Genomic DNA, 26,272 nt, shown 5'->3' on the forward strand with positions numbered 1-26,272 from the left:
CCAAAAAGTAATGAAAGACTGTTTATATGCACTTTCCAAAAGACAGGACAGTACATATCAAGACCTAGGATACAATAGAATAATATACACATAATACAATAGTACTTTGTGGCAGGAGTGTAATAAAAAGAGAAGAAAACGATAAAATTTGTAATTTATTATTTAAACCTCAAAATATGCGAGTCACCTCAGTATACATATATTTACCAGTAAATCCTTCTCAGTCTCTCCCCCCCCCCCCCCCCCCCCCCCCTTCACAACTATAGATACAAAGAACACAGGGATTCTAGAATATGCTTTTAATTCATTTGCCATTGGGTCAGTGGATTTGAAAATTCACTGGCCATGCTTAAAAATTCACTTGCCCAATTTTTATCTCCATAAAACAAAAACCAGTACATGAAAAATAACAGATCTGATCACATTATGTCTTGGAATAAAATTACATTGATAGGATATTAATTTTATGAATAGATCACAAATTACTACTGGTGGCCACCTATTTGTTGGTGAAATGTTGCATGTGTCACTCCCCCCCCCCCCCCCCCCCCCCCCCCCCCCAAAAGAAAGAAAAGATGTTTCTTTTATTATCATTGTATTGGTGCAGGTGTAGTTTATCACAATTTATCTTGGAACTGCATGTACTTTGTACTGTGAAAATATGATGACCAGATAAAGCAAAGTATTATCCTGCTAGTAGCAACCTATTATATGACCTCTCTGAATCTACCCATTTGCTTTTGACTAAATATTCAGACCAAATGCATGTTCTATACATATGACAAATATAACATATTGAGAATGAAGCCATTAATTTCTTGTCATACTGCAAATAATTTGCAGGAGCTTGCTTGAGCATATCAAATAGTTTGTTAGTCTGGGAATGGCAGTCCTTGGAGTGTTGCAAGAAGAATGCCTTGTCCAGTAAAGAATCTCGGGAGTGACTGTCCTCCAATAGATGAGACACTAGATAGAGATCCATGCAATCGAGATACGTTTGTTCTATAAGTATTACTTTCCTACTGAATTATGTCGGTGTACTGGTAATTCAGCACATTTCTAGTAATTACCATTTGGGATCATCAATTAAGCACAGGTTGGCATCACTAGCAGAAAATACCGATTTAAAATTACGAATGAACATATCACAGAGGCATTATTTTATTCTACATCAAAGAGCCCAGTAGCCTGTTATGTGTAATCACTTGAGAGGGCTAAAAAAACAAAATATAATATAAAATAATTATCTATATTACCGGTATCTGTCATTTGCAAAAATACACTTCAATGTTTGCAAATTGATTTGCAATAACTTGCAATAAAACTAACCCTTCTCCCCCATTTGTCATCACTCTACTATCCATTCTTTTGAAAACATTGTTTTCCAAAATGCTTCATGGTGTTGAAAAGGTTGACCCAATATATATTTTTTTCCATTAAAGGCACATGGTCCCCTTAAAAACATTGGGCAGTACTTCTGGTTAAAACTTGGGTTTCTTTTTTTTTATACACATTATGTTCTTGGTAATCCTAACATCAATAGAAGCTCAAAACAATGTCTTGTTGTATTCATTTGATTGTCGCCAGATGTTTTTGATAGAAACTTCATCTAAATGTGTTTGTAACAAGACTAAGTGCCTTTAAGTGGCCCAAAGCAGAGATTTCTTTTAAATAAATAAATTAATGTGTGGTGTTTTTCTGATCATACACCGACTGTTTGCTATCAGTAGTCGTATTTGAGTTTTCTTGGTGTCATAAACTGTTTAACAACATCATCCGTCACTTGAGCCCGTCGGTCTCGGTGTTTTGACACCAGGTCCTGCAGTATACCAATCAGCTCCTTCTTGAGAAAGCCTGTTAGCAGCTCTCCACTCGAGTAGTCCTGAAATAACAAACATCTTTAGTAGCAGGAGAAAGGAAAGGAATGTTTAAACTCCAACTATCTGGTGTCTAACATGGTTCATATGACAGCAGGTTGAGAGAGAGGAAAGAAATGGAATGTGTATCAACACCTCAGCACATTTTAAACTGTGGGTATTTAGTGGCTAAAGATATAGTTATTTTAACAATTAAGAGAGAAGAAAATAATATTTGTTGACACACTTGTGTCTTTTAAAGTATGACTATTTTTGTCTAAAAATATGGTTATTTTGACAATTGCTTAAGAGAGACAAAAATATTTTTGTTTAACATTTCAGTACATTTTAAACTATGTCTTGGTTTTTTTCTAACATGGTTATTTTGACAACTGGTTGACAGAGAAGAAAGAAAAGCTCTGGGTTAACACAAAGTTTCACCAAATTATCTATTAAACTTCACAAATGGTAGAAAACCAGTTATTTTGTAATAAAATGAAGTAAAATTATTTTGCCAACTTAAAATAAAATTTGCCAATTGTTTTTAAAATTCCCAGTTGGTGAATTTGGCGATTGCCAGAGCTAGCCCTATATTAACACCTGAACACATTTTAACTATGGCTAATTGGCGTCAAACATGGTTATTATGACACTTAATTGAGGGGAAAAGGAAAACTGCTGGTACTCATTTATATCTTTTACATGCACTTTCCTATAGGCAGCACAGCATAAACCAGAGTTTTTGAGCACTGGTTGACGGGGGGAAAAACAAGCCTACTACCTCAAAGTTACACCTTCTTCTGTACTAATTATGTGTAATATTGAACATACCAGTAGTTAGTTTTGCTGGATTTATGATGATCATTCATTTTTAAATTTCACTGACAATGATAGGAAGTTAAATACCCATGATAAGTATATCCAATAAACAAAAAATCTGTTTCTTTCTAAACAGTTTCAAAAAATAATGTTTGATAAACATCAATTGAAGAAGAACCAGTTGAAACATTTCCATGATAATCACCATTCTAATTTTTTCTAGCTTTTCATCATCCTCTAAGAAAAATGTCAGGTACTGATAAGATACGTCTATATCACAGTTGCCTCCCTTTTCTCGATGTTCATCCACTGTTGTACCGCCTCCAGAAAATGCATATTTATTAATCTGCAATAGAAACATACAGTGATTTTTTTTTCAATCAACAACATAAGGGTTATCTAAATTAATCAAATGGTTTTAATGATTAGTGTATGATAAAACATATGAACTCTATGAGACAAATTTGACAAATGAATATATGAATTAAAATGAAAATAAAATTCATCCAGAGATCAACATGACTAAACAAAAACAAATGTAATGCAGTCTTTATATTGTGCAAGTAAATGTAATTAGATATGCTTTAATAACCGAAATATGTAACAAGAGTGGAAAAAATTGATACGGATTAGAAAATTTGATAAAGTATTTTTTATTTTTTTTATTTTTATGGAGTGTGTGTAGTTTTTGACAGTCACTTTGATATTAATTTGATTCTCTTTCTCATTTACCATGTTTATAGATACTCATGTTTTTTAGAAAAAAGGATCACGCCAACACTACCAGGAGAGAGTGACTGCAACCAAAATCCTCATCCATAGTGTCAGGAAGTTAACCATGGTACCAAGATTAAATCTCACATTACTGACATTCAGTCCCATATTACATCAGGGTCCGACAAATCCACTAGACCTCGGTCCTGGCTAGTGAATTTTTGGTCTTGGCTAGTAGAAATTATCAACTGTATTACTATAATACATAGGGCACTAGTCAAAGCTTCTGTGATGGCTAATGACTTTCTCAAACATTTGTCAAACACTGTACCTGTGTGTATTTTAAACGAATCAATGAATGTTTAACGACACCCCAGCACAAAAATACATATCGGCTATTGCGTGTCACAAATGGTAAATATATGGAAATATTATTTATATATATTCATGTAAAACCACAGTGTAAAGAGCTGTAGGGGGAAAGTATAATATAATACATAAAATCAAGGTAAGTATATTTTAAAACTTTGTATAGAAGTCAAAGTGTTTTAAAAACTTTACAATTAATTCTGGATGTAATTTAAACGATTCTAAAACATTTCTGTTGCCAAATATATCATTTCTCGTCGGCTTGAGATGATCACACTCCACCAAATTTAGTGCAGTCAGTGTACACTAACAGTGTTCACACTGAGGAGGGTCCTTCTTTAAAATAAATGAATGCGTCAAATATGTATGGCCGATGCGGGCACGGCATAAGACTACTTCATCCTTCCTGCACTACCTCCCAGGACTGCCGTGACAGTATGAAGCTTATTCGCAACTGCACCGTCCCAATCATCTTGACAAGTTGAAAAGATATATTGGTTAATATGAAATTTAAAACCACCGTAGGGGACACCAACATGGACACGGGGCAAGTTCAAAGCAGACTTGGCAGCAACATCTGCCTTTTCGTTTTACTCTTAATGCCAATATGACTGGGTACCCAACAAAATAGACATCACAATGCGAATAGTGATAAGTAATCATACTTTGTCTTTTATCTGTTTATTTGTGTCGGTGAGGAATATCGATGAGTTCGGGTCGCTGGCACTCATCTTGCTCTGTGCTCCCTGTAGAGCTGGGAAGAATGTAGAATGAAGCAGTGCTGGCTTGTGACAACCCATACGAGGGGCAACGTCTCGCGTCATTCGAAAATATGGATCCTGCAACAACATAATTAGTATTGAAAATTTTTGTAATTAAATACAACATACAAATAAAATGAGTGTTGAAATTTAATCTTTTTCATTCCCATATTTATATTAAGATAACCATACAAGTGGATGCTATTTGTATGGTACTGATTTAAGACAACAACCCTAACACAATATGTCTTAGTTTTTTCCCCTCAATATCCATATGAATTTAACATGGTGAAAGCCACCCAAGACCAGTCATATGCTCACAGGTTTGATTAAAATTGGCAAATATTGTTGGCTAGATATCCAGCAAAACAATGTTTCAATATATCCAATGAGCTGTTATAATCAGGGCCTAACACCGCGTAAATGGGCTTATTGCATAGCGGAAAACAAGGTTAGGTCCAAAAGGATCCCATCATTTTGGGTTATTAGTTTTGTAAATAATCTTTGCCATTTTAACCCATATTTTAATTAAACAAATTAAAATAAAGTTAATTTAGCAGTCACGTAATTACTTTTTATGAATAATGGATCAAGTTGGAAAATGCACGACTAAGTGTAGATACACGGGACTCGTGAATTATTTTCCATAAATTTACATCTCGTACATTCTCCATTACTTACATAGAGTTTATTGTAATTGTTTACATGTATAGTTAAACATTCAGTCATTCAATGTTTTCACACCTGATCAATGGCACAAGGAATTAAGCACGGTATGTTTGTCTTTCTGTTGAAAATGTGTGGAAACGACGAACTGAAACTTGGGGCTGCCTGGATTGCAGGGAAGCTTATTTTCCCAATGCAGTCACTGTCCCCAAATCCAAAAATCCCCTTCACTTGATTGAACGTCACTAACTTTTCCACACGACACATATTCTTGTAAAATTCAGGACAAGATCTAAAAAGAAAAGAAAGAAATTCCATTGGTCTTTTTAAGGACTGTGAATAAAAACGAATCTCTAAAGCAGACTGGTTCACTGTATTACCTTTCAATTGGTCACTTTGGAATATTTTTCAAGGAAATTCTCTACATACCTGAAAATTGGCTCAAACTTAAAAAAAAATTCTAGTGCGAGCCCTGTGCTACCCAATTAAAAACAAGAGTACCGGTGACGTACATGATACACCTGTCAGGAGTTTGATGGCAAAACCATATGATGTTCAGAATATAGACAAATTCTTTGATTTATTTGTACCACAGAGACCTAGTAATAGTATGTGACACACAACTATGCCAAATTGTTCCTACATGTGAGGTCCGATGGTCCTGTATGCAAGATATGGTCCGGACAAGGATTTACTGTTATGTGCAGTAAACAGTGAAAAATAGGTCACAGTGACCTAGCAATAGTATGCGACACACCGCCATCCTAAGTTGTTCCTAAATGCGAGGTTTGATGGTCCTGTATGCAAGATATGGTCAGGACAAGGATTTACTGTTATGTGCAGTAAACGGTGAAAAATCTGTGACCTAGTAATAGTATGCAACACACCACCATCCTAAGTTGTTCCTACATGCGAGGTTTGATGGTCCTGTATGCATCTGTATGCAAGATATGGTCAGGACAAGGATTTACTGTTATGTGCAGTAAACAAGTGAAAAATAGGTCACAGTGACCTAGTAATAGTATGTGACACACCGCCATCCTAAGTTGTTCCTACATGCGAGGTTTGATGGTCCTGTATGCATCTGTATGCAAGTTATGGTCAGGACAAGGATTTACTGTTATGTGCAGCAGACTGTGAAAAGTAGGTCACAGTGACTTAGTAATAGTACGCGACACATCGCCATCCCATGTTCTTACATGTGAGGTTTGATGGTCCTGTATGCATCTGTATACAAGATATGGTCCAGACACGGATTTACTGTTATGTGCAGTGCACAGAGAAAAGTAGGTCACAGTGACCTAGTAATAGTATGCGACACACCTCCATCCCAAGTTGTCCCTACATGTGAGGTTTGATGGTCCTGTATGCATCCGTATGCAAGATATGGTCCGGACAAGAAAAAGTTAACAGACAGATGTATGTACGGACGGATGTATGCCATACCATAATACGACCCATCATAGACGAGCACATAAAAATCACCATTTAACATGGGAATGTTACCCAATATAATCCATATCACTGAAGATGAACGTCTTGTTGACATCAAATCCAACTGCAATGATATCTTTTGCATTTTCATATGCCAGCCTGTTTGCCTCCTCCAGTGTCAGATCTTTCCACAGGAACTTTTCATCATCTGTTAGCTGGATGACCAGCGGAACATCAAATGTTTCTTGTAGCCATCTGTTGAAAAAATATTTTTAAATCATTATAAATTAGTATTTGAAAATATTAGATCATAAGGAGTATTTAAAGCAAATCTGAATCACAAAAAGTTAAAGGGAAATACATGTAGATTATTGCACTATTTACACAAATCATTAAAAAATTAAATACTAACTTTATTTTGCTTAATGTCACCACTACATAATAAAAATACACTTATTCAAAAGCTTCAATTGAATACAGCCACAATTTTGTAAAAAAAAAAAAAAAAAAATCATAAATGAGAATTGTTTGTGTTATTAAGAGAGAAACCATAATTCTATAACAAGTTAAAAATAAGTAATGAAAGATGCATTAGTAATTAATTCAATGTACTTTTTTATTTAGTAAGCAATTATACAATTGCATTTATATATCATTTACTTTGTTTTCTGTCTTCTTTTTATATTTATATATTTATATATATATATATATATATATATATATATATATATATATATATATATATATACATACACACACACAAATGTAGGGTCAACTGATTGGCTGGTTTGCCACATTTTTAAGTAGGTGCCTATCACAAAAAGTAATACCATCTATGGTCCCTAATTGGCTTCAAACTGGACTCATCCTGCTGAAAATGGTCCCTCCCTGAACATAAACTTCTACATATTATTTTAACCCCTGAAATTAACAAATGATTTATTATTTACTTGCCCCAATAGTACGGTGATTGTGGATCCTGCCTAGAGTGAATTTTAAAAGCTCAATAGGGAGATGCTTGTGTTGAGGAGGACCAAAACTCATTAGTTAAAACGATATAAGTTTTCAAGAGATCTCAATCTGAATGATCAAACTTTGATTGTATATATGTACTAGTACTAACCTAAAACAAACCCCATTTAGCAGGCTATGGATTTTCAAGTTATCTTAGCGCTACAAAATCATAAAACCAATGTAGGCCATGACGTCACTACAGCACACGCCAGAGTGACGTCATAGCTTATGATGGTTTTATGATTTCGTAGCACTAAGATAGCTTCAAAAATATGGACCCTGAATTGTAATTAAAAATAACTGAATTAAGTGCATTAACAAACTTTGTGAAGAGGAAAGGTATAAGATGTCCCATATGCATGGAGTCAGACGATGGTCCCCGGCCAGTATACAGGTAGAAGGGTTGTTTCTTCTCATACATGTTCAAAATCAAGTGCATATCCCTGTAATAAATTTGTTTAGAAGGATCAAAATCACAAAACAGTTCAGGTACATGTTTTAATGTTACCAATAAGATATAGATCTATAGACATCACATATTATAAATGCTCAAGATACTATAATTGTTTTACTAAAACAAGAATACATACAGATTTGCTGTCAAACTCACACGGTACATGTATCCCCTAACTAAGTTAGTGGACTACTATCAGGATTCAAATATGTTTACTGTAGACAGTGTGCGATTTTGGTTTAAAAAAATTAAGTGTCATAAGGACTCCCTGTTTGCAAATCTTTAGAGCCTGCCACCAACCCAGCGAGCCATGCAGTGCATCTCCAGTAGAACAGAAGATACACTAAATGTTTTGCATAAAACCATGGAAAAGATCACTATTCAACTTTCAAGACTGTTTTTTCCAAGGATTTTAAGATATATGTTGACTGTCGTTTCGAAAAATCAGTATTATTTGTACAAATAATTTTTATGAGCCATGCAGGCTCGTATACTAGCCAAGCTAGAGAGTCCTATATATGATTTTTGTGAGCCTCTCCATAAAATTGCATACTGAGACACAACTTATTATCAGGAACTGCTCCTGTAGTAACAATGTGAGGGGGGAGCAAAGAACCATAGTCCATCCTCCTACAAAAATTATTTTTGTAAATAATTTCAGTTTTGTTCCAGGTAAGAAGAAAAGTAAGTGTTTTTGAAAAAACACACCCAAAAACCTATTTTCGTGCGCAATTTACAAAACAATCAGCTCAAAAATAAATACTGTGTAGTAAATTCCAGTTTGAAAAAGGGTGTTCCCTGTGGGAAGAACTATAAGTCTGCAATACATTTAGTCCAGACAGTAATAAAAATAATTAAGCTAAATATAAACATTAACTACACAAGTTTGGTGCAATTTAAAATTCTAAGTACAAATTTACATGGTCCATCAGTGGACCGTAAGCACCAATTTTTTTTTATAACCGCATTTTAATTTAAGAAATGTCTAAAGTGTGCTGTTTTGTTAGAAGAGGATAAATGATAGGGCATAAAAAATACACCTTTTATTGACATTAGAAACATAGCCCTTATTTTTCATATAAACTAATATAGGACGTATATATTTATATACAGAATAAATTTAATTTTCCTGAGAGTAATGGTCAATAAATGTGACCCACTGAAAATGGATGTACCTATGTGAAAAAAAGATTCCACGTCGTAAAAAATGATGTGCTGGTTTGCCTGTGACCTGCTCAATCCGTTTAACAATGACATCATCCACCTTTTGACTTCCAAATCTTTCTACAATGTAACAACCAGATACATAAAATATAGTTAGCAATAAACATTTATATTTAGATTGTAAAAAAAACTACATCAATATATCGCATGTATGAACAGTGAGAAACTTAATATTTAATAAAAACTAAATATTTAAATGAATTAACAATTCTAGATCTATTGATGGCAAAAAAACAGAAAAGAAGAAAAGTTTAAAGATGGGAGTGTGCATCTGCTATATAACGTTATTATTAGTATAATAGTACTATGTCTCACAAATTATGAAAATTAACCCAAATGAATCTTTGATTATACACAAGATAAAATATATGTTTCTCAACTATGCATAGTGGACGAACATTTTGTTAAATACTATATTTTTTTTAAAGGAAAAATTCAGTTTGTCAAGCGTTCCGGTACGGTCTGCATTTTACCATCACACTGCCAGACTGGCAGCTGCACAATGTTCGAACCTTACTCATTCATTTTTTTTAATAACCAACAGGAAAGGTATATATATACTCGCGGAAAAAAGTTCCTGTGCACCAAATAATTCCACATAGAATATAACTGACTTGAAATCTGGTCATACACATTTCAGTAAATGAATGTGTAACCACTTACTTCGATATTCCACAGGTGTCCTGTCAGTTGCACGAGCTATTCATGCTTTGTGATCACAAGTTGCATTACTAGCATTCTTGATCACGTGCTCCTGTTTGACGTCATTTTTCTTATCATTGGACTCTAAAACTATTGTATGGATTCTCATCACTCAGAAAAATATGTGTGTTGGTATCTGATCGTCGTCAGTGTGATGCCACGCCTCCAAGAAAATGATCTTCTTCGAACGATGGGTATTATTGAGGTTAGATTGGCACAAACGTTGTTGCTAATCATTTTGGTGTTCATTGGTGTTCATGAGAACACTATGCAGTGTCTGTGGAGATGTTCTCGACAGTTTAGGGATATCAGGGCTCTTCCATATGTAAGGAGTCAACACCTAAAGTCACGTTAATAAATTGTCAATATCAAGCGGGTTTACATATGGAATCATTTGGAAATAACAAGTTTAACATCCCAATACATCCCTGAGTTAAGGCCAATCAGTGGAAGAACTGTACGCAACCGATTAAGTGATCACAAAGTACGACCATAACCGTCCATCAATACGTCGTTCTGTTACATCATCACCGACGGCTCACCAAGCATTGTATAGACCGTACTTCAAGTTCAGAAGACAGGAGAGGATCACTGTACTTTTAACAGATAAATACAAAAACTGTAGTACATCTATGTAAAACGCAATATTTTTAAATTTTAAAAGATAAGTCTCACTGAAATTGTAATGATGCACAGGAACTTTTTTTCGTGAGTATATTAATCAATGTGGATTTCTCAAACTTATTGTTGATATTTATAGAAGTAAATTTATCTAAAGATAAACACATTAATATATATTGATAACATATTACACTTACAGACCCAGACATCAAAATACACCAAATATAGCGCTTGTGCCACTCACCAGATGCAGATCAAGTGTGTTTTGGGCCTTACTTGTCTGAAATTTATTGATAATGGAAATGTTTATAAATTGTGATGAAAAACCTCACAAATGAACGACAAGCAGACAACAACAAATTGATTGCACAAACTGTGAACGAGAAAACAAACCGAATGGAGTTGGAAGCAATATATATAAATATAACGTAGTTAGCATTGACCATGGTGAACTAAGGTCGATGACAGCCACTTTTCAGACCCTTGTTTTGGCTTTGTACACAATAAATAAAACATATCCAACAGTAATATTTTGATATGATACATTTGACAAAAGGTACTTTTTATTTCTTTCACCTTTTAAAAGTTAAAATTAATATTTTGCCAGAATTATGAAATTAAAAAAAAAATACCAATCTGTAACAGCATTGTCTGCTTGCTATAGAATATTTGACAGGGGTCAAGGTTAGTTGACCAGTTTTTATTTTAAATAATGTGACGAAGCATTGTAATAATATAGCTAATTTTGAATTTGAATGACGTCACTTTGCATCTCCTTGTACAAAAGACCATAGGATAACATTTTTTCGGTTCCATGGCTTGTGATCATGGGAACCGATCAGAAACTGCTATTAGGTTCTGTGAAAACAAGTCACGGGAACCCATTTTTAATACCATTGATTTAAATTATCGAAAAAATCTGTGCAAAGAGACATGTTTTCAAACTCAGTATAAAGTTGCTTTTCAACATGCCTTTTCCATTACACACATGCTGTTGTGATTTTTTGACAGCCAAATAAAAATAATAGGTTAGGCCTATAGATGTCATTTCATCCCATAAGGAAACCACAGAAAACAGCGGGGACCATTCGATGTCACCTTCAGTACTCAAGCACATGCATGACGTTGACTTTTGTCGACTTCAGTGACAGTAGTCAGGAGGTTAAATATTTGTTATTATATTTGAATTTAAATACTAGTTCTTGACCCCTATATTTAAGAGATACACTACAAATCATTAATGCCAGTGATTTTGGGTCCAATGTATAACACGTTTGATTTGAGCGAATGTTGGAACTCTGATTCGGGTTTACCTGAACTGGAACACTGAGAAGTTCAGTTAACACAACAATCCAAATCTTGTGATTAAAAAATTGTAACCTTTTATGAAATATGGATGTCACGTGAAATTACAGTAAGATACTAAGATCTGCTATATTTCTTGTCAATTGTGTACTAAGCCAAAACAAGGGTGCCAAAAGTGACTGTCGTCGACCGTAATCAAATTCATGCAACCAGACGCCTTGTTACTTGTAGGCCGTTTATGTTGTATGAATTACAACTAAACTACAACCATAAAATATTTTTTTAAACAAAAGCATATGCTGAAGGATGATAAAGAAATTGGAAAGACTTCAACTCACTTATAAGTTTATCATAATCAACCCCCTTTGCGGAGGAACCTTGCACGTCCCATGGGGTAACCAAATCATCGCCATCCCCATCACCAATTTGTAAATCCTCTACATGAACCTCTTGCTGGTTGGCTGCCATTTTAACCTAACCGACTGGTTTAACAATTAACATATACCATGAACGTATCTGTCACGGACTAATTGCAATTGATTACATCAGCGCAAGGGCCATCATATGTTTTGTTGACTTGTCAATCACCGAAACCGGAAGAAAAGTATTCGCACGTGTTAAAATTAGATGTGATATATAAACAATGTTTTTATTGGCTGCTTGATTTTGGCCGAGTGAGAAACGCTTTTGATGATTCGTCAATTCATTCGCCATTGACCAAGATGTCTGCGTCCATGGGAGAATTTATTTCAGTGTTTTTTTGCTAATTTTAACCTGCAAAGGACATTTTATCGTGAGTATGCCTAATTTATATATAATTTTAGCATTATTTTAAACCCACCTTAGATAGTGACACGTGGTTTATTTAGTTTTTAGCTTGAATGACACTGTTTTAACCTGATTGTCCATGGATGACACTGCGTAGTGTACTGAGCGGGAAGAGTCAAATATCGAGTTTCAGATTAAACTATGATTGTCATTTTCCCCAAGCATTCTTAGTATTTACTGGATATAATATATAAGATTTATTTTAAAATACGAATAAATAATAATATCAAGATTATATTTAATAACTAAAATGGGATAATAGGCATACCATCGATGTCCCAAACTACGTTCACCAAACGACAAAAACACGAATACGATATTTACGGAAATACTATTCTACATTTTTCAGCTACGATACATGAAACAAAATAGATTTCAATCAATTAATGTAAAACATCAACAATTTTGACATAAAAGAAGTCCATTCTAGTAAATAAAAGTGAAACACCCTCTAGTAAACAGGAAAGAGTACAATGTTTCTAATTGTTCAAGTGCATGTGTTTGCAAAAAGTATCCTACAGAGCATGTGCGGTTCATTATTTTCAATTTTTAAGGCCACTATATGAAAATATATATGTGTTTTTTTAACTATACACAGTTGACGAACACTTTGTTTAATAGTTTTTTAAAAGGAAAAATTCAATTTCTCAAGCATTCTGGTCTGGTCAGCGTTTTACTAACACATATCACAAACACTTGATGTCAATACTGATAGGCATTACGTTCATACCAGTGAATAGTTTGTAAAATATTATTTTTTTTATAAATTGATTCTTAATTAACACAATTTATATACACTCAAAATTATTTCTAATTGTTATGAATGGATTATGAATACTATTCACTACAGTAGAGACACAAAAGTATAGCATACCTTTTGCAGATCGAATATAACAATTGAAAACAATTCTAACAACAGGGGTGTTAAAAATCATAAAAATTAAATGCTTTGGCCTTGTTGATCTGGCACATTTGAGGTCATGTGACACACACCGAATGTTAATTCATCTTTCTCCATTTTAAGTCAGTTTCTACGAGTCATGTGGACCCAATATCGGTGATTTTAAGGAATAAACAAAAACGACTTAGTGAAATTAATGGTTTTAGGGGTTTGTAAAGTTTTGTATTTAGATACTTACATTTTTGAACTTTATTGTTAATGAAAATGTTCTAGAACTGTGAAGAAAAACCTCACAAATGAACGTCAAGCAGACGACAACATATCAGATGTTAAGTGCACGAACCGTGCACGAGCAAACAAAGTGAACAGAGTTGGAAGCATAATGCAGTTAGAGATGTTGACGATAAATTAGGTTTAGGCCACAAGAATGAAAGTTGTATGGCCAGGGCCCTGTTTTACGAAGTGATCTTAGTGCTAAAATTGCCTCAAGTGCTTAAGGTAGCGACTGCAACATTTTTCTACAATCGACAGCCTGGTTTACTAAACTATCTTAACTTACAATCACTTTAATAGATCTGCACCTATTGTAAGTTCTAATATCGCAATCGTAAATTAATGCTAAGAAAAAGGCAAATTTTATTTTGCTATGCCAAGAAGCAGAACACGCTTTCTGCCGGGAACATGTTTTTCGTGACAGACGCATGCAGTTAAACACAATAAATGATATCAAGGTATCAGATACCTCGGCATGCTATTTTGCAACTGTTGCAAGTGTTTCAAGCAGATTTGGAATTGATGACTGACGACTCTTTCGCTGGAAATCCAAATATAAGTTGACAACAGTCACTTTTCATACCATTGTTTCGGCTTCGTACACAATAAATATAACATGTCTTACCGTAGTTTCACTTCAGATCCATCTTTCATAAATAGTAAAATAAATATAATTACAAGATTTTGTTTAAAAACAGTCGGGGCATTGCATTACTAATGTTCAATAAAAAACTTTAAAAAGCAAATTTGCATTGGAATTTTTTGCAACATTATTAAAACAGAAACATCATGCATTCAGTATATTGTTATTGTAAGAAGATGGAAAGTGACGTTATTGGAATACTGACCTCATTCAAATTCAAAATTAACTATATCATTACAGTGCAACACCACATTAAAATAAAATAGCACCCTGACCACAATGAAAATAATTCAGACGGCAGACAACACACTTTACATGTTGGTATGTTTTTATTTTTCCTAATTTTAAACAAAATATTAAATTTAAGTTTTAAAAGATGAAAGATATAAGAAGTACCTTTTATCAAATAAATCATATAAAAAAATTACTGTTGGATATGTTATATTTATTGTGTACAGAGCCAAAACAAATGTGTGAAGAATGACTATCATCAATGTGAATAACATAGACAATAGCCGGCACATTGTTTTCGTTATATTAATTAAATATACCAATGTACTTGTTGATATAAAGCAATAATGTACATTAAATATCATTGGATATGCCTACCAGGCCAAATGCCTTGCTTGACTTTTCCTTTAATTAAGATCGCAATTACAGTAAGTTTGGGTTTACAATCTCTCTAAGATTGTGGCATAAAATCGACCTTAAGTCACTAAGTTCGATAGTAGCTAAGATCACTTCGTATTGTAAGTTAATGTAACATCGAGAATATTGTAAATTAGAGACTGCAATTTCCATGAAATTCACAATCGCATTCGCGCTCCACATGTTATTTTATACTTAAATTTGTTTTGGTTACAAACCAGTTTCACTAATATAATAGGATATTAAGACATAAACCCGAAACAAATTGTTTTCTTTTGTAGTTTTTTTACCTCTTTTTCATTAATCCCAATTAACACCCCAGAAGCGAAACAAAGTATTATCGTCAGGGGTGCAGAAATAGAAAATATTTCACTAGTCCGCCAGACCAGAACTAACTAAAATGTACTAGCCCGCCAGAATTTCTACTAGTCCAGCAGCCTATAGAACAATATTATAGTTTAACAATATTATAATATACATGTCGTCCCTTCAAATGATATATTATTAAGTACCCTTGGTACAACAATACATGGCAAACAAAATCAAGCATCATACCTTGATTGATAAATCGATAAAAGAAAATAATATTCGATATAACTTTAAAAAAAAAAAATTTCATATAGATTTACAAAATTCAAGTGACATCCTGCAAGTATTTAACAGAACAATTTTAAGGCAGTATTGACCTTTGACCGGCTCTGTTTCTGTCTTCTCTTAGTCTGAATGAATGAATGTTTAACGACACCCCAGCACAAAAATACACATCGGCTATTGTCAGTTAGAAAAAGACAGATTGCCCGTCAGACTGGTAGTTACCTTTTGTAATTCATCTGTCAGAATGTTTACTTGCATTTGGATAGCGGGTGAGTACTTTCTGCACACCTATATCGTAAATATGGAAATAGAAAAAAAGTGGTTTGGATTAAATGAAAATGGACATCTTTCAGTCAATAAAGTGGCTGTTTAAAGCCATAATAAGTGTGGGTACTAACAAGAGTTGGGGGTTTTATGCAATAAATATCAAATATCTGAATGTAGACTTGTGATTAGGTTCAATTTCCCCAAATATTGCCCTTCATGATAATAAAAAAGACACTACATCACATATTCTTATGTCATTTAAATATCGAGTAATGGCTGACTGGAATTAAAGTTGCATATAGTTTACAGAAACACATTGTATTAAGCTTGAGATTATATGATAAAGAAATTATTATCCTCATATTTTTTGGTATCGTCAATATCATATATTAGGAATAAAAATTGCATATTTTGCTCGCCAGAGGCTTACCAGAATTTCCACTAGAGAATTATTCTAAAGTACACCTTCGATGGGCTGCGAAGCCTACCGACGCTCGTACCAAAGTTACAGTCATTTAAAAAATCATAAATACTCTTAATATAATACTTTTTATGTCTTTTTAATAAATTATGTTTAAAGTCATACAGGAACATTTAAACAACTTTTTAACATTTAAAAAAAATTATATCTGAAAATATTTTAGGATACGCATTTTTACCTATTTTACCTTCTAGAAAAATCCCTGCTCATATAATGCAATTTTTATTCCTAATATATGATATTGAAAATACCGAAACACTCTGGTAATAATCTGTCTGTGTGTGTGTGTCTCTGTCTCTCTGTCTCTGTCTCTCTCTCTCTCTCTCTCTCTCTCTCTCTCTCTCTCTCTCTCTCTCTCTCTCTCATATATATAAATGTTATTCTGAAAGTGTCAAATCTTGAAGTTGAGCTCGCTTTTTAGGTTTATGTAATTAAAATAATTTTCTGTTTTATTTTCAGAATGGAAGCTATTGAGGCCTACAATTCTGATTCTGATGATGATATTGGTGAAGAAACCAGCCTTGCAGTGGATGGAATAAAAATTGTGGAAGGTTCTTCTGTGTCATTAAAACCTACAGACTTCTTTGGCTTTGGCAACAGTGAAGACTGTGACGAACCCCCAAGAAAGAAAACTAAAGCTGATGATGAAGAGAAAAATACTGTTGTCATGGTGCAGGGAAGTGTTGTGGAGATTCTGAATACAGACTTCTGGAGAGACATAACACATAAACAAATTGTTTTCATAAACAATTCAAAAACAACTTCGGGAAACAACATGATGGTTATGACACCCGGACAGACATTTGTGTCCAAAAGTAGTTCAGACACTTCGTTAATTACAACTTCAAATATGACAACCAAACTAGTGACTGATGTAAAGAAATCTGTGACAGAGTCCTTAGCTACTTGTACAACAGCTAATAAGAATGCATGTTCTAATTCTGCTGTGACGTCCTATGCAGTGCCTCTAGCCAAGCCTGTGCAACTCGTATCAATGATCCAGCCCTCTTCTGGTTCTCTCCCTATACTGAACATTGTTCCATCCACCCAAACAAACGTACCACTGCATTTTAATACAACTGCTGTTCAGGCTGTAAATAGTCCTCAGACTGTATTTAATCTTGCACCGTCATCGCAATCTGTACAAAATGTATTATTGGATAATAGTGCTCAAGTGGTGCAGAATTTAGCAACCAACAGAGTGAAACCTTTGGGTAGTTCTGAAGCCATCGTTAGTGTTACACCTCCATCACAAACCAAGCAGATTTGTACAACTGGTACATCTCCCACAACCTCTACACTGAGATCAATTCTGAGTACCCCAGCCTTATCGAGTGTAACTCAGGCTAGAAATATCTTGCAAACCAGCATCCTGCCATCCAGCTTGCACAATGATGGCTCATTGAAAACACCTGTTGTTCAGACCTTCCTTCTACCTGCCAAAGGGGATCAGCCAGCCAAACTTATTCAGCTCTTCCCAGCAAAATCGGTTGTCGGGCAGAATTTACTTGCACAGAATGTATCGGCTGTTTTACCCACAAGTATTCCACAAGTGGTTCAAAATGCAGTAGTGGTTGGAAACCCAAACCAGCACAACCAGGTGCAGATTGCACCGTCATTGGTTCCATTAATACAGTTGATGCCTGGTACTCAGCAGACATTGACAGTGCCTGTGACTCAGCAGACATTGACAGTGCCCGTGACTCAGCAGACATTGACAGTGCCTGGTACACAGCAGACATTGACAGTGCCCGTGACTCAGCAGTCATTGACTCTGCCCGTGACTCAGCAGACATTGACAGTGCCCGTGACTCAGCAGACATTGACAGTGCCCGTGACTCAGCAGACATTGACAGTGCCCGTGACTCAGCAGACATTTACAGTGCCCGTGACTCAGCAGACATTGACTGTACCCGTGACTCAGCAGACATTGACAGTGCCCGTGACTCTTCATTCTCCTCAGCTGACACAGGTTGTCAGATCTGAACCTCAGAATCAGATTCCCGCAGCCCAAAAGCTACAAAGTTTAGCTTCGCAAATATCTGAAAACAAAATGAAGACGCCTACTCAGAACAAATCTGAATTGTTGAGACTCTTGCGGTCTCCCCTTGTTACGTCACCCGTTTCCTTGCAAACTTCCGCTCTAGCACCAAAATCTTCAGAAACCAATGCTGCAAGGGTGCCTGTCACTGTTACATTGACACCCGTTTCAGACAGCACCCCAACGCCTCCAGTCAGTGAAAATGGCTTGGAAAGGGCATGTCCCGGAATAATAATAGAGAGACCATTATCAGAACGTGTTGATAATCTACTTTGTGGACATTATGTTACTCTAAAAAAGGACCTGTTCCGTCTTCCTGATAAACTAACATGTCTTTTCAACAAGGCCCTAATGAAGAAAAAGCCACCTACTCGCTTGGAGAGATCCTTCATTGCTCATAGAGCCATGGTGACGAGAATTAAGTGGAACTATCCACAGTATAGTCATCTGTTTCTGTCAGCCAGTATGGATGGAACGATCAAAGTGTTCAATGGTGTTGACAATGCAGATTTCAAGATGCTTCTTCAGGTGTATTCCAAGCATTCAAAGGCAGTCAAAGACGCGGAGTGGAGCTATGATGGAAAGTCAATATTGAGTTGTAGTTATGATCAAACTGCACTGGTAATCGATGTAGAAACAGGTAAGAGTAATACATGGGTTGTAAACAGTGTGTAACATTATGTAAGTTGTCACTGAGAATCCTGCCTAAAGTTTGGATTGTAAACACACTGTTTAGCATTTTTGGAACTTGCATTCAGATTATCCATCCCATCCGGAAACCCAAGATTAGTATGCAGGCATTTAATTTGGGAGGTTGTAATTGAAATGAAAACATGATGTAAAATAGATATTTTGGGATTCTATCATAATTTTATGCTTCCGACCCAAAATGTGGGATTCGTGGAAGCACAAAATCCTGCTAATTTTACACCGGGTATGTTAATGTGTTGTTCTATCTGTTGGATCGTACATAGGAAAAATCTTTTGCTGCTGATGTAAAAAATGTAGCAGGTTCCCTCTTATGACTATGGTAGAATTACCAAATGTTTGATATTTAGCTGATGATTAATTAATCAATGTGTTCTATAGGGTTTAAGCTGGATGCCAAAAATTAATCTGTAGTGCTGGGGCCTAATTCACTAAACTATCACAACTTGTGATCTCACAGTGCAATGCTAAAAGACTTGCAAAGAAGATGCTTTGTTGTTTAACAGAGCCTAAGAGAGCTTTGTGAATTAGGCCCGTGGCTTCTAGAATTTTTATAAAATCCATTAGCCATGGGATCAGTGATTAATTTTTTTTACTAGCCACGATTAAAAATTCACTAGCCCTACTTTACTTTCAATTAATACGATTTTACTAAATAATAGTAATGTCACCTAAAGAGGGAGATAGAGCTTAAAAACACTAATGTATGCAGGATATTCATATTTCAGGGGTTTGAATTCTCCTCGGATCAGCTGTTTTCCTCTCATGGAACATTGAGTTTCCTTGCATTTTAATCGTCCTTTCCTCCAAAATGTGTCAGATGGCACAGATTTTGACCTAGGATTTCAAGAATATCTGGAACCCCTCTAGATTTCTTCTTTTTTATAATTCACCAATTCCCACCCCTGATATTTACAAAATAGATTTAACTGCAACATTTGACCCTAAAAAAATCACTAGCTGTGCATGGCAACAGTAGTTATTTACTAGCCCAACATTGAATATCACTAACCATGGGTGTGGGGCTACCATAATCTAGAAGCCCTGTGTAGTGGTAATGACACATATTCGCCAAATTCAGCTTTAAATCGCATTTGTTAAACTATCCAGTTTTTGAAAATTTAAACCCTTTTTTTTTCTCTTTTTTTTTTAGGGAACATTCTTCGGAAGTTACAGCACGACTCATTTGTAACCTGCGGAAAGTTTCACCCAGTTCTGGACAAAAATGTTGTCACAGGATCTAAAAATTTGCTTCAAGCTTGGGACATTCGTACTCCAGAGAAACCAGTTAGAGTATTCAATTACAAGGACAAAATGGGACAGGTAATATACTTAAACTACCATACTTCTTTTTACAATGATCTAAATTTGGTCTTACCTGGATGCAGTCAGATGTTAAGTTTTTGGGTTAAGGTCTATTTCTCACAAAGCTATGACTATAAATCTAGATCACCTACATGTATATATATATGTTCATCTAAATGTATGTTGAATTTTTATTTTTTATTTTTAATTAAAATACTTTTTATTTACAGTATCTCAATGGGAAGTTTTCATGTTTTGGTCCAATTTTCGCAAACTATAAGTTCTAAATCGGTGATAGTGCACATCTGCAATGGTATGAATGTGAGCCCAGGGTAATGTTTCGGTTGTTTAAAATGCAGTTTTCACATTTATCTGATTTTAAGGTGTGTTTAATTTTGAAATAGGTACATTCATATGGATTTGTAACAGTCTTAAACTGTTTGTTGAATTTTGAAATTCTGATGACATTAGTTAAAACTACTGTACTTTGTTTATAAAACAATACCCCAATGTTTTTGTTTTGTAGATTCAAGATATTTTGTTCTGCCAAGATGGCCAACAGCTGTTCAGTGCCAGTGGTATTGTGTCCCGTGACTCAGCAGATCGGAACATCATGGCTTGGGATTACAGTACAGGGGCTATCTTGTCAAATCAAATCTTTCAGGTAAAGACACTTTGGGCTGTAGGGCTTCTAGATTATGGTAGACCTACTCCCACGGCTAATGCTATTCAATATTGGGCTAGTAAATAACTACTATTGCCATGCCCGATGACTAGTGAACAAAAAGAGTCAAATGTTGCAGTTAAGTCTATTTTGTAAATATGAATATTCTGCCCCCACCCCAACCCCAAATTTTAGTGTTTTTAAGCTATATCTATCTCTTTAGGTGACATATCTGATTATTACTATTATTTAGTAAAATTGTATTAACATAAAGTAAAGTAGGGCTAGTGATTTTTTAATTGTGGCTAGTAAAGTTTTAAAAATCACTGATCCCATGGCTAGTTGATTTTATAAAAAATTTAAAAGCCCTGGGGCTGAATTTACGAAGCATATTTTATTTAAACATAGTTGTTTAAGCATGTAGTGGCACACGTGTAAAAGAAAAACGGGCTTCTTAAATTTAGTCCTTTGATTTTAGTTTTGTTACTTAAAAGTATCACAGTATCATTTTTCGTTTTTGGTTTGTTTTTGTTTATTGGCATATGTAACTAATTATTACTTCAATAAAAAAAAAAACATTTTTAAAAGATAGGTGAAGAGATTTGATTGATCATTACCGTTAAATGAGAATGTTGTATAACTGTTAATTAACAACTGAGCAACAGTTGTCAGTTGTTCAGGGCACAGAATGCTTTTAATTGCCTTGGCTAATCAATTCAGGTAATGAATATGAAAACTTTTCAAGTGAGAGAAATCTGTCGGTACAAATATTAGAATCCAAAAGTTAGTTTAAATATGATTTGGCACCATTTTAGAATTGGCTTTGGTCATATAATCAAAGGTATTTAGCTAATTACAGGTATTGCATAGCTATCTTAAGTGTTGGGGTTGGGGGATTGCCATTGCCTCCCCATCAGTTAAAAGGCAAATATTAATCAATCTAACTGAGCTCTCCACTTGCTGGCTTCTTCCAGTCCCTGTGTATTTGTACCTGTCAGATTGTTTGTTTTGGTGCTTGAATATTTATTAGCTAGTAGTTCAAGAAAGATAACTCTTCAAATGGGATTCACCCAGACATTTTGTAAGAAAGCATACTGCCTGGATTAATGTGGTCTCATTGTATACACTGAAACAGAAATGACTAAATTTGACATTGTGGAACTAGATTAAATATTGCATGTTTTGTGATATTTTAATGCTAACTTACTTTTTTTTTTTAAACGGCATTAATTTAAATAAAATAATTGGTTAAACTTGTATTTAATATTCAAGGCCCATATTTTTTAATCTGTTTTATTGCTGCAATATTGTAAAACCGCCATTGTTATGACATCATAGCCTCTGATATCCTAGCGCTAAGTTAACTTTGAAAATATGGGGCCTGATCTTCAAATCATAATGTAAAGAGATAGGTGGTGTTTGGTGGTCTGACGTTAATTAGTTTTTTTTTAATTTCAGGAACGTTTCTCTTGTACACGGTTAAAATTACATCCAAACAAGGACTTGTTTTTGAGTCAGACTCAGGGAGGCTATATAGCAATCTTTTCCTCAAAGCGGCCTTATGAGATGGTCTGGTCAAAGCGATATGAAGGGCACAAGGTTGGTTCTTGTAGTTATGTTTATGTTTGTGATAATTTATTAGTCCCTACCAGTCCAACCGGAGCAGGCCTTCGGATTTTATGGTAATGATTGTTTCTGGTACCGTACCATGACGGTAGCATGTCGGTAAAATCACTAAACTGAAATTTCTGTTTTTCATGATTATTATATCGAGTACAACTATTCAACAAAAATAATATAAACACTTTCTGATGGGTTCCTATGATCAAAGGCACTGAACCAAAAAGGTGTTTCCCGGGAAGTTTGAAATCCTATGGCCTTTGGAGGGACTATTGGTTTTGTCTCCTTCCTTCTGTCTATCTGTCCATCTATCTCGTATATAGTTTTCCAGACTCATATCGCAGTGTTGCCAGATATTTTGTGTATAGCTTTATCATGTACTGTTACAGATTACATTTGACTTTCGTAGTGATTTACCAATTTTTATACACCCATCTATGGGTCGTATTATGGTATGGCGTTGTCTATCTGTCTATATGTCTGTCCGTATGTTAACTTTTTCTTGTCCGGATCATATCTTGCATGCAGATGCATACAGGACCATCAAACCACATGTAGGAACAACTTGGGATGGTGGATGGTTCAAAACAAACTGTTCATCCATCCCATTGCAAAAATTTCATATAATTAGAATTGAATCATACCCATAACATATTCATTAATTGATGGGCGTATCATGTACTTCACTGGTACTCTTGTTGACAAAGTTATGGCCCTTGAACATGAAATAAGAATATTAGTTTTCCAGACTTTTTTTTCAAGATGTTATATAGACAGCTTTATCACTTTATCATGTACTGTTAGTATACATCAAGTTTGTCTTTCGTAGCGATTTACCCCTTGCCCTGGAACTTAGAAGATACAAAAATTTGTTAAACCTGGTAGGGGACACGTACATGTATTCTTTTAGCAGTACTCTCAAAATGCTAGTTTTAATAGTAGTAACTTGTACAACTAGGAGTCGTCCAATAGATATGATAAATTAGATATGGTAAGTGATGATTCTACATTTCTTACCAGAATCGGGGCTCAACAATATTGGGTTTTCTCCAGTTGGTTGAAGCAAAAAGACTTTTAAACTAAAAATGCCTCTTTCCATATTGTTGAGGGGTAACTTGTCTTCCCCTATTTCCTGTTAGATACAGTTCTTTATTAGAGAACTGTAAACTGTAGCCACAGAAGGAAATTTTAACAACTGTGTTATTACTTCCTTACCGGTCCAAACGGAGTTGACTTTAGGTTTCATCTCAGTTCTTCTGTTTATCTATCTGTCTGTCCGTCTTTCCCACATATGGTTTTCCAGACTTTTTTTCTACAATGCTTTCAAATATTGAACTAAAATTTGGTGTATAATTAAAATTGACTTTCATGGCAATTTGACCATTTTTGACAGAGTTACGGCCCTTGAACCTAGGAGATAAAAAAATGTGTATGCCTGGTAGGGGACAAGTATTCAAGGATGTGATTTATCAGCTTTTTATTTGATTTCAGCTTTTTTGTGTTAAATAATTTTCACCAAGTTTACTATAGACTGGATTTGATCTGCATGAAAAACTAAAAACAAAGACCTTTATATAGGTATGGTACAGAGTTTTCAGCTTTTTGCAATCAGTTTAGCTTTTATTTTTAAATGCCTATCACATCTCTGTGTATTGCTTTATCAGTACTCTCAGAAAGCTTGTTATTTTTTATTACAGATGGAGGGTTATGACATTGGTTTTGCTTTATCAGTACTCTCAGAAAGCCTGTTATTTTTATTACAGATGGAGGGTTATGACATTGGTTTTGCTTTATCAGTACTCTCAGAAAGCCTGTTATTTTTATTACAGATGGAGGGTTATGAGGGTTATGACATTGGTTTTGCTTTATCAGTACTCTCAGAAAGCCTGTTATTTTGTATTACAGATGGAGGGTTATGACATTGGTTTTGCTTTATCAGTACTCTCAGAAAGCCTGTTATTTTGTATTACAGATGGAGGGTTATGACATTGGTTTTGCTTTATCAGTACTCTCAGAAAGCCTGTTATTTTGTATTACAGATGGAGGGTTATGACATTGGTTTTGATATCAGCTCTGATGGCAGCGTGGTGGTCAGTGGCAGTGCCGATGGTATTCTGCACTGTTACAGTAACTTTACTGGTAAATTGTGGAGGACTATGAAAACTGGATTCGACGTCTGCCTCGACGCTGCTGTCCACCCCATTCTTCCCAGCACTGTTGCCTGCTGCAGTACCAAAGGACAAATAAAGCTATTTCACTGATGAAAGGAGACATGATGATGGCAGAAGAAGAATGGATCATCTTCCAGATAGTCCTTTGTTTCTCTGTCCCAACAAAGTGTTATGAAAACTAAAGAAGGGCAGTAACTGTGATGCCACTCCCTCTAAAAAACAAACAAATAAATGTGGCAGCCAAAAAAAAAACCCAGAAAAAATTAGCAATACATGATAAAAGGGCAGCAAGAATGATAAGAAGGCAGGAAAAGATTGACAGCTAGGAGACACATCCTGCTAAAATTGGTTTGTAAGAATAATGCAACATATAACGATCCATTAGAATCAGAATGTTGTATCTCCATTACTTCTCGTTCCAGCCAGTGCACCACGACTGCTATATCAAAGGCTGTGGTATGTGCTATTCTGTTTGTGGGATGGTGCATATAAAAGATCCCTTGCTACTAATGTAAAAAAAGTAGTGGGTTTCCTCTCTAAAACTATGTGTCATAGTTACCAAATGTTTGACATCCAATAGCCGATGATGAATAAATCAGTGTGCTCTAGTGGTGTCGTTAAATAAAACAAACTTTTAATTGTAATAAAATGTCTCATACACTGTTGGTGCTATTCTGTTCTACTTGTGAATGTGCTGTACACATTTAAAACATATTTTTGACCATCTGAATCAGAATTTGCTGTAATTATAAATACAACACTCAGAATCACACACAAAAAAGGAGATTGCATCGCCTGGTTCTAATAAGTTTAATATGTTAACAGACTCCTTTCAAAACTGCTGGTAACAGTGTGCATGAATCACATTTTTATGTCAATAATATTTTTTAAATTCATCCTTCAGTTGCGGTTTACATACTTCATCTAAAGAACCTGGACCCATATTCACAAAAAAGTGTAAATTTACGTCTACGACTAGCACTTACGTGTGCCGTAGATTTACGTTTACGTGCATGAAGCACCTTATTCTCAAAGATGGTCGTAAATGTAAACGTAACTTTTGGACGTAAATCTACGATTTAACATTCTCACTGGAGTAATTAATAAAAACACATTAGAAACGATGGCTACCGGGTAAATAACAAATGCGCAAAACGCAATTTTGTTTGTCGTCTGCTAACAATAACAT

The 26,272-nt window shown here is 34.9% G+C and overlaps 2 protein-coding genes across 3 annotated transcripts; one reads left to right on the plus strand and one right to left on the minus strand.

Annotated features, from left to right (window-relative positions):
* Positions 1-284: 284 nt before the first annotated feature.
* LOC121370400 (tryptophan--tRNA ligase, cytoplasmic-like) lies at positions 285-12,537 on the minus strand. Of its 2 annotated transcripts, none has more exons than XM_041495593.1 (8): positions 12,278-12,537; positions 9,263-9,371; positions 7,957-8,076; positions 6,692-6,874; positions 5,264-5,477; positions 4,424-4,597; positions 2,881-3,021; positions 285-1,882 (listed from the first exon to the last, which is right to left on the minus strand). In XM_041495593.1, the coding sequence occupies exons 1-8, from the start codon at positions 12,405-12,407 to the stop codon at positions 1,724-1,726; spliced, it is 1,230 nt and encodes a 409-aa protein (XP_041351527.1). In that variant the 5' UTR covers positions 12,408-12,537; the 3' UTR covers positions 285-1,723. The 2 variants fall into 2 exon arrangements, with proteins under 2 accessions (XP_041351527.1, XP_041351528.1); XM_041495594.1 differs by lacking the exon at positions 12,278-12,537 and adding an exon at positions 10,832-10,914.
* A 121-nt stretch (positions 12,538-12,658) lies between these two features.
* Positions 12,659-25,616, plus strand: LOC121370402. The gene is made up of 6 exons (XM_041495595.1): positions 12,659-12,732; positions 17,034-19,255; positions 20,477-20,646; positions 21,155-21,292; positions 22,751-22,891; positions 24,952-25,616. The coding sequence occupies exons 2-6, from the start codon at positions 17,035-17,037 to the stop codon at positions 25,171-25,173; spliced, it is 2,892 nt and encodes a 963-aa protein (XP_041351529.1). The 5' UTR covers positions 12,659-12,732; position 17,034; the 3' UTR covers positions 25,174-25,616.
* Positions 25,617-26,272: the final 656 nt, after the last annotated feature.

Source organism: Gigantopelta aegis, chromosome 4 (assembly GCF_016097555.1).
Source record: "Gigantopelta aegis isolate Gae_Host chromosome 4, Gae_host_genome, whole genome shotgun sequence".
In the NCBI taxonomy this organism is placed as follows: domain Eukaryota; kingdom Metazoa; phylum Mollusca; class Gastropoda; order Neomphalida; family Peltospiridae; genus Gigantopelta; species Gigantopelta aegis.